Source organism: Belonocnema kinseyi, chromosome 7 (assembly GCF_010883055.1).
Source record: "Belonocnema kinseyi isolate 2016_QV_RU_SX_M_011 chromosome 7, B_treatae_v1, whole genome shotgun sequence".
Lineage (NCBI taxonomy): Eukaryota > Metazoa > Arthropoda > Insecta > Hymenoptera > Cynipidae > Belonocnema > Belonocnema kinseyi.
In genome coordinates this window covers 70,099,311-70,108,521 of record NC_046663.1, presented here as the reverse complement: position 1 = coordinate 70,108,521, position 9,211 = coordinate 70,099,311, and the positions used below count along the sequence as shown (strand labels likewise).

Genomic DNA, 9,211 nt, shown 5'->3' with positions numbered 1-9,211 from the left:
TTTCAAAGTGAATAATTCTAATTTGAAACTGCAACAAAAGTAATCAGACAATCTTAATTTAAAATGCTGAAGATAAAAAATTCAGAATTAAAAATTTCAAATAGTACTTCTTTCATAAAAAGCCTCTACCTACCTCACAAATCGATTTATAATCAAAAACGGCATATTTAATCGTTTTGACTTTTCCAGATATTCTAATAATTGATAAGACAATACAAGCCCTCCGATACCAAGAAATCCATCCACGATAATAGATCCATTGTGATACGTCATCCCTAGGGGCCCAGTCATAGTCTAAAGGAATTTAAAATTGTATAATTTAGAGGCCATTCAAAAACTAATTCAGACTGACGGTTGGGGCGAGGGGTAACAGGTTTTATGGCAGCTTGTAATGTTATAGGAGAGTAGGTAACGGAAAATGTGACCTCACACATGGACGATATAAATCTGAATACTCTTTTTTCGAAATTTAAAAAAAAAGTCAATCAGGGATTTTATTTCACAAGTAAATCATCTGAATGCAGGCTTCATACTCATTCCCATATTTTGCCCTTCTTTAAATAATTCGTTGGTTTTAGTTAAAAATTAATTTTCTCAATTAAAAATTTAACCAAACAATTTTTGCAAAATTTGATTGTTCGTAGATGACTTCGTGGTTGAAAGTTGATTCTTTTTGTTAGCATTTAATTCTTTTTGGGTTGAAAACTAATTTTTTTGTCTGAAACTTTAACTATTTCATTATTCTTGAAAATTGTTCGATTTTAGATGAAATTGCCACCAATTTGTTGAAATGTAATGTTTTTTTTTAATCGTCTTCTTTGGTATACAATTTAATCTTCTTGTTGAAAATTTAAGTATTTGGTCGAATGCTGAATAACTTTGTTAAAAATTAATTTTATTGCTTCATCCATCTTCATTCATCCATCATTATCTATCCATATCTTTCGTGGAACATTTAATTATTTTGTTACAAATTATTTTTTTGTTTAATATCCATTTTTTACCTGAAAATTTAATAATTCCATTTTTGGTTACAAATTTATTGTATTTGGTTTAAAAATTAACTTTTTGTAGAAAATTCAAATTTTCAGGTTAAAATTACAACTATTTGATAGAAAATTCGTCTTTTTGGCCTCAAAATTCAACTGTTTTGTTGAAAATTTTTGGTTTACAGTGCAACTATTTGGTTAAAAATTAATCTTTTCTGGTTGAGGATTCATCTTTTTCCCAGAATCGTCTTGTTTTATTGAATTCAATGATTTTCAATTTAAAAAATTGGTTAAAGTTCTAAATTCAACTGTTTATTTAATGATAATTTTTTTTTGAAAATTAAACTACTTGGTTGAAAGTTCATCTTTTTAGGATAAAGATGCACCTTTTCGAGTTTAATGGGCAACTGTTTTCTCAAACTTTCGAGTTTTTAGCTGGAAAATTTCTCTCTTTTGGTAGAAAATCAATTTTTTTGTTGTTGAAAATTCTACTATTTTATTGAATATATTTCGATTATATGTCTCTGCCTTTCCGATATTCTGAAAATTATCTATGAAATAAACTTTTTTAATTGCCTGCAAACAAGGTTAGTTCCGGGAGATTAGTTACTATGTTTATTTGTAAGTCCAAAGTTTTCGACCAAAAATATTGTGTAGTTTGAAGTAACGCTCGGGTGAATTGTAACACACATAACCTCGAAATGTACACGCACGTTGTTATCAATATAAAAAATTTTTTGATAAAAAAACAAAAAAAAAGTGTGTGGGGACGTCCATTACTATGTTCGCTATCATTTCCCAAATTTTTAAGATTCGAAAAATCGTACATTTACGTCCGAAGTGTGTAAAGTTTGAATTTGTCTGTGACCTGTTATCACAACAGATGTAAAAATAATTCGAAGCATGTGTAAACAATCAAGTCCACGATGTCGATAAGTCACTCTGAAAATATTATTTAAACTTCTGCGGGCGGAAAAGCAAAATAATAATTCCTTTGTTAGTGATTGCTTTCTTATTGCGTTAGATTCAGCGTCATATATAGTGCTGACTATTACAAGAGTGATTATTGAAATTAAGACAATACTGTAAATTAAATAATAAATTTAAACATTTTGTGATAAAATAATTAAATTTTTATTATTTCGAATTTTGAATTACCAGTAAGCTATAGCGTAATTAGAAATTTCTGTAGCTTCGTGAGCAGCTTGGCAGAGGTCTTTTTGAATTGATGCTTGCACTTCAACATTGTATTGTTTGCTAAATTTTTCTAAAGGTTTTTTTAAGGCTGTTGTAATATCTTCAAGGTGGCAACTTGCTGGCACACATAAGGCCATTTGCAAAAGATACCGCTGAAACCTTCGAAAATCGCCTTTTTCCTGAAGAAAGCAAATTAAACCACACGGATCATTAGGTTTAACAAAATTGTTCAAAATATCTTTCATGTAAAATTTTCTAAATCGCTAAAAACTATTGTAGAATGCTCTTGAAAGTTTCAATTTTTTTGTATTTTTCTGAAGCATGTTCGACTTTTATAAAATATTGTAGAACATCCTCGGATGATTTGCATTTATCTAAAAAATTCCAGAATTTTTTGGAGTATTGTGTTAATCGGGAATATTCTAGGAATGTATTCCCTTTTAAATATTCTTCGATATTTTAGAATGTTTTCAAATGTATCAGAATGTTCTAGAATATCAGAAAATTCTTGAATATTTCAGAATGTTTTAAAATGTTTTGGATTACTCTGAAATGGCTTACAATTTTCTATAATATTCCATAATTTTCCTTTAATTTTTGATTATTTCAAAATATTTTGCATTTTTCTAGAATATTCTGAAATAGAGCTTTAGGGATTTATAGTGTGAATAGAATTAAAAAAAAAGTATGTTCTGAATGTTTGAATGTTGAGTTTACAATATAATTATAATGAAATTGCCAAATCTATTTTTCATCAAATTGAAAATAATTGGAATAATTAAAATCTTGGATTCAAGTAATTTTAAACTTTAAAAATTGAAATATGAATCTGGTAATAATGATCATACACAGAAAAAAGTGTTTAAAATATATAGGGTATTGCTGAAATGTAAAAAGTAGCGTTAATTAAAGGTTTAACTAAAATGAGCTGTATTCAAACTGTTAGACTTCTGTGTATTTAAGGAGTCTTCCAGAAAATTTGGATACAAAATCTGATGAGGAAAAATTATTTTTAATGGAAATACCGTTGCGACGTACTATGGGTGTATTCATTATTTCTGTAATTATTTATGTTCGTTTCAGGAGCACTTTAATTTCTTATAGATATCAAATAAATTTTCTTTCTCATAGAAAGAGGTTTTTCTGTAACTAAAGCATAAATTTAGACTTTCAATATTTATCAAGCTTTTATTTCTGCCTTACGGTAACTCGTATTTTTAGAAAAACAGAAAGCATACCAGAAGGTCAGTTGATGTTTTCTGTTACAATGAACAACTTTTTAACTCATGGTAGTGTTATATTTCAAATTAAAGACAAATTTTCTTCATATAAAAAATGTAATCTTTTTTTTTTTAATTTCTAGGTAGCTATTTAATAATCAAGAATGGTACTTGAAAGTTCGCCAATAGGTCAATCCACACATCTTAGAGAAGCGAACAATTACATCAATCATCATAAATCGGTACTGGTGGGCCATAAAAGGTTCAAAAATATTTAAATCGATGTATCTCGAAGATGCAAACAAAATAAAATGTCAGATACATCACTGTAGTATTGCCAATATGAGCAAAGTTCTTCGCATATAAACAAAATACACCATTTTTTTTTAAACTTCATAAATCTGTACTGGTGGATCATAGAACGTCTGTCAATAAGTCATTCGATATGTTTCGAAGATGCGAATAAAATAAAATGTCAGATAGAGTACTGTACTATTCCCAATAAGAACAAAGTTTGCCTCATATCAACAAAATACACGGATTTTTCCAAACTTTATAAATCGGTACTGGTGGATCATAAAAGGTTCAAAAATAGGTCAATCGATGTATCTCAAAGACGCTAATAAAATAAAATGTCAGGCGCAGTATTGTTGTATTCCCAATACGCATAAGGTTTTTCTCAAGTAAATAGAAACAACCATTTTTTTTTAATTTCATATGTCGGTGTTTGTAGGTAATACACTGCAGTCCTGCAAGAAAAGTTCCCGTTATAGCGTATAAGGTGGTCCAAGAGGACGAGAGAGTGGCATCACTAGATCAGACGCGCAACTCCACAATAACGCAGAAGTGTATGAAGAAAAGCGGGCCGTACCATTGGTGGTTAATCGTGCCGTATGCTTCAGTCATTTTCAGTCAGTGGCAAAAATGTGACAGTAAATTCGTTTCAATTCCCCTTTATTCACTCAGTGTTTAGGTTATGCATTGCGTAATCAGGTGTAACCAGGCATTAGGAAAATGTCGAACGAAAACAAGAAAAAGCATTTATCTTTCGAAGAAACATATAAGCTTTTAGACGAAATGAAATAAGATGACTCAAAACAGTCTGGTTTGCAGAATTTATTTTTTGACCGGGAAATTTACAAATCTTTAGAAGAAAAATCAGTCCAAGTTCGATTTTCACAGCTTTTAGAATAATAAGTTGAATGGTAAAGATTTTCAATTATAACACAATTTACTTTAGAATGCGTAATTCGAAAATCTTTTAATTAAAAAGGTTTACATTTTAGATTTTCATTTTTGAGCTTACATTTTTAATTTAAAGAATGAAAAAATGTAGACTACAAGATTTGAACCAATAAAAATCAGTTGCGTTTGAAGTTGAAAATTTTCGATAAAAAAATTGATCATTTAACATATATTATTTATTAGAATATTTAGAAGTTCTGCACAAATTTCAAAAATAATTCAAGTTAGAAAAAATTTCAAACAGCTTCTAGATTTCTTAAGATTTGGAAATACATTTTTTAAGCTTTTCAAGGATGTCTTAAATATTTGAAATAAAAATAGCTTAGCTTATAATTTACGAAGTGTTCAGTTAAAGAATCTAATCTTTCAATTTTCAATATTTGCAGCTTAAAACTGTTTAAAATAATTAAATTTAGAAAACTTTAAATTTCATTGATTAATTTTTTAATTTAGAGCATTGAAAATGATAACGTGGATTTAGACTTTTTAGAATTGAATCTGAATCTTTGAACTCTATAATTTATAAAAGTTAAAAATTCTAAATTTTGCTGTTTATTTACATTTCATTTAATCTTGTTTCTGTTAAAAAGTTTTACTACCTTCTATTGTATACGCATAAATTATTGAGTATCCAAATACAAAATTTTCATTTAAAAAACTTTTAAACTTCAATTTAAAAAGTTAAAAATTAAGAGTTCCACTTTGAGTTATTTAGTTTGTAGTTTATTTTTTTACTACTTTAAATGGAAAAATATTTAGCCTTAAAATTCAAACTTTTTAATTTTATTGATCCTCAGAAATCGTTTACGAACCGTGAAAAAACCGGCAAATGATCGAGAATTTTTTCCTTCGATAAAAATGACCACCCTGATATATGTACGTACATACTTAAAAATTGGTAATTTTATAAAGTTTGATTTTCGAGCACGGACATTTTCACGTTCATTTTGACATTATAAAACTAAAATGGTAGAGATTCAACAAAAAAATGTAATAAGAAAATCCAGTAGAAATGATTCAGACGGCCCTGATTGTTTATGGTTTGGTGAGTCCCGAGATTGTTCGAAGGAGATATAGGGTACCCCCGAAACGGCTTCTATAGCAGGACTGCAGTGTACATTTTTCAACAATAGGTTGATTGACGCACATAAATGACGCAAGCAAATGCACCAGATATAGTATTGTTGTCTTTTGAATATAAAAAAGTTTTTCTAAAACAAACAATAGTTCTTTTTTAATATCTAAACGAAAAATAAATTTTCAAACGGCCGATTTTGCTTAAATGTCTATCAGACCTGGACATCGACCGGCACTACAATTCGTCAACATTTCATGACCATAGCTGTTTTTCTTTTCGAGATACAGTCAACCGAAGAAAGTTGCACAATCATAGACATTTACAAAAATTGTATTTTTGAGTTACTGGGCTTCGCGCTCGATTGTCCTTTTATCTCGCGCTCGATTATGTATTTACCTGGCGTTACGCGCTCGGTCTTTATATTTTCGCACATTCTTGCGCAAACCTTTCAACGTTAAGACTCAAAACATCCACCACTGTAATTTTGTGATTGTCAATTCTCTTTCGTTAAAAGAGCTTAGCTCGAGAATTTGAGCGCACCTTCGGAACGCAACTGATAGCAATTGCACACCGCGCTCGGTCTTTGCATTTCTCCCGCATTCGTACACAGAACTTTTGAAATCAAAGGTCAACAGACCGACAACTGTAATTATGTGATTGTGAACTCTCTTTTGTTAAAGCTCTTTTGGCTTTAACGAACACATTCTCATCACGTAGCTCGTGTTTCGCACTCGATTTTGTTCAACATGCCAACTTTTCTACATTATACACAACACTTTTATATCTAATATAATACATTTTTCATGTAACTTTGTCTGGGATTGCTTATTAAAAAATTGAAAAATAAAGAGAAAATTGTATTTATCATGATTATTTTTATATTTGTTTCTTATTTTGCTTTAAATTGTATTCTAAGCTGCGCTGAAAAATGTATTATTTCAATAAATGCATATCATTACAATTCATAATATGCATAAAAATTGAATCATACTAACTCTTATTTCTTTGTTTTTATAATTTTTTTATTTTTGGTTTTATTTTTTACAATTGAAAGTCCTTTCAAAAAATGATTAATAATAAATTTATAGATCTTTTTAGGCGAATAAATGTTGTCTGTTAATTTTAGTTCGTACTTATGTCGTTTCTTCCAAAAAATTTTATATTTTGTTTTTGAATGTTATTTTTTACGACTAAAGCAAAAACTACGTGTCCTAACAAAAATTATAGCTCTTTTTTAGATAAACAAGTTTTGTCTAATTTTTTTCGTAGCTTGTGTCGTTAGTCCAAAATTTTTAAATTTCGAATGTTGTTTTTTACGACTATAATGAAAAACTACGCGTCCTATCGGAAAGTGATTCATCACAAACTTGTGGGTCTTTCTAGGGCGCGCAATTTTAGCTTATTCATTTTTTGCGTATATTGCATAGTTTGACCAAAAAAATGGAATTTTTGGATTTTTCATTATTTCTGGTAAGATCAAATTTGAAATGTTCAACTTTTCGACCAAATTAGAAACGTTGTTATAATAATCTTGTAGGTTTTTCAAAAATCAACGTTTTTCTTCTCTTTAATTTTTTTTCATATCATGCGTTATTTGGCTTAAAATGTTCATTTAGTTTTTTTTTTGGATGTTGAAAATGCTGTAACTCTGATAATTTTCTTCTTATAGAAAAAAGTCATAGGGATAAATTGGTTGAGTTTCCGAATACTATGAAAAAGCGTACATAGAATTTTAAAATCTTGAAAAATGTGGTTTCAAAAATTTTTGGTACCATCAAATTTTGAATTTTCAAATTTTCGGCCAAATTAAAAAAGCTGTTATCATTGTCTTGTAGAGCTTCAAAAAAGGAACGTTCTTCTTTTGTTTACTTTATTTCATATCATTCGTTGTTTGACTTAAAACGTCCATTTTAGTATGTTTTTTTGGATTTTGAAAATGCTGTAATTCTGATGATTTTCTTTTTAGACAAAAACGTCATAGGGATAAATTGTTTCAGTTTCTAAGTACTATGAATAATCGTACATAGAATGTTTAAATCTTGAAAAATGTGGTTTCAGAAATTTTTGGTACCATCAAATTTTGAATTTACAACTTTTCGACCAAATTAAAAAAAGTTGTTATGATCATCTTATAGGGCTTTCAAAAATTAATATTTTTCTTCTCTTGATTTTTTTTCATATCATGCGTTGTTTGGCTTCAAATGTTCATTTTAGTTTGCTTTTTTGGATTTTGAAACTGCTTTAACTCTGATAATTTTCTTTTTATAGAAAAAAGTCATTAAACTAAATTGTTTGGGTTTTTAAGTACTACGAATAACCGTTCATAAAATTTTGAAATCTTGAAAAAATGTGGTTTAAAAAATTTTGAAAACGAGCTCACTTTTTGAATTTTGATCAAAAATAGCTGGTTTACGAACTTGTTCTTTCTTCTTAGGTTTTGAAAAAGTGTGCCAAAGCAGAATCCAATCTGATGAATTTTACGAAAGTAATCGTGCCTACAGAATACAGACTACAGACAGACATACACCTTCGTAAAAATTGTTTTTTTTTTTGACTCAGTGGGCCTCAAAACGTGGAAATTTGATTAAAACCGACAAAGTGAAATTTTACATAAAACCAATACCTTCTCATTAGGATGAGAATGTAAAAAAGTACATTTGAAAATTGAGCTTATTCCTCTATGGGAAACAATTAATTAAGGAATTAAATTAATATTTACTCTGATTGATTCCCAAGCGGAACCTTGAGAGTCGAACCAAATATCAAGTTTTCCAGGGACATTTTTCGGTTCTTCTTTTTCTTGGTATTTAATATCCACTAAACAATATCTGCTACGAATTTCTTCAAATTTTCCATCTCCTTCGGAATTTGGAATTTTTGTTTTAATTCGAAAACACTGATCGAAGTTTCCCAAATGTCGTAGATGCCCATCAAATATTCCGTAAGGATATTTTGCCGATGAATCAAACACTTATTTAGGAAAGAAAATAGTTTTCAAATGACAAAATATGATCTTTTTAAATATCATAAATATGAAAAATAAATAAGATTTCTGGTAAAACATACTTTCAGCCGCCCATAAAGTCCCATTTTTCAAATGATTAAGATACAAATTTAACTGTTTTTTGCATGGACCTTCCGGAATAGCATTAGAAGTCGCAACCACTACAGGCAAAAGTGGTATGTTCAAAAACCAATAGGATTTTTCAAGGTTCTCATTTTCTTCACTATTTTCATTCGTCTTAAAATTAGTTCCTGTACCAATATTATTAAATGAATCAGTATGATATTTATTCTCTTCCAATAAAAGATTCTTTTCCGAAAAATGTATGTCTTCTCCTTTTACTATTGAAAACACTAGTATAGTTATTAGAAATTCCAAAACAGAAATCTCAAACCATCTTGGAATCATTTCGTCTCCTAAAATATGTAATTTATTTTGTATCATATTGTTTTCAAATTATAAAGCTTTTGTTGAATTG

General features: G+C 28.8%; 1 protein-coding gene across 1 annotated transcript in view; it reads right to left on the bottom strand.

The window, feature by feature from the left end:
* LOC117176494 overlaps nt 1-9,211 on the bottom strand; it is a 14,952-nt gene extending 5,741 nt beyond the window's left edge. Inside the window, exons 1-5 of the mRNA XM_033366748.1 lie at nt 8,796-9,211; nt 8,449-8,699; nt 2,148-2,365; nt 1,817-2,072; nt 134-294 (exon numbers count right to left, since the gene is read on the bottom strand). Of these exons, the coding sequence (XP_033222639.1) occupies nt 134-294; nt 1,817-2,072; nt 2,148-2,365; nt 8,449-8,699; nt 8,796-9,177 (1,268 nt within the window). The 5' untranslated portion in view covers nt 9,178-9,211. The remainder of the gene's footprint in view (nt 1-133; nt 295-1,816; nt 2,073-2,147; nt 2,366-8,448; nt 8,700-8,795) is intronic.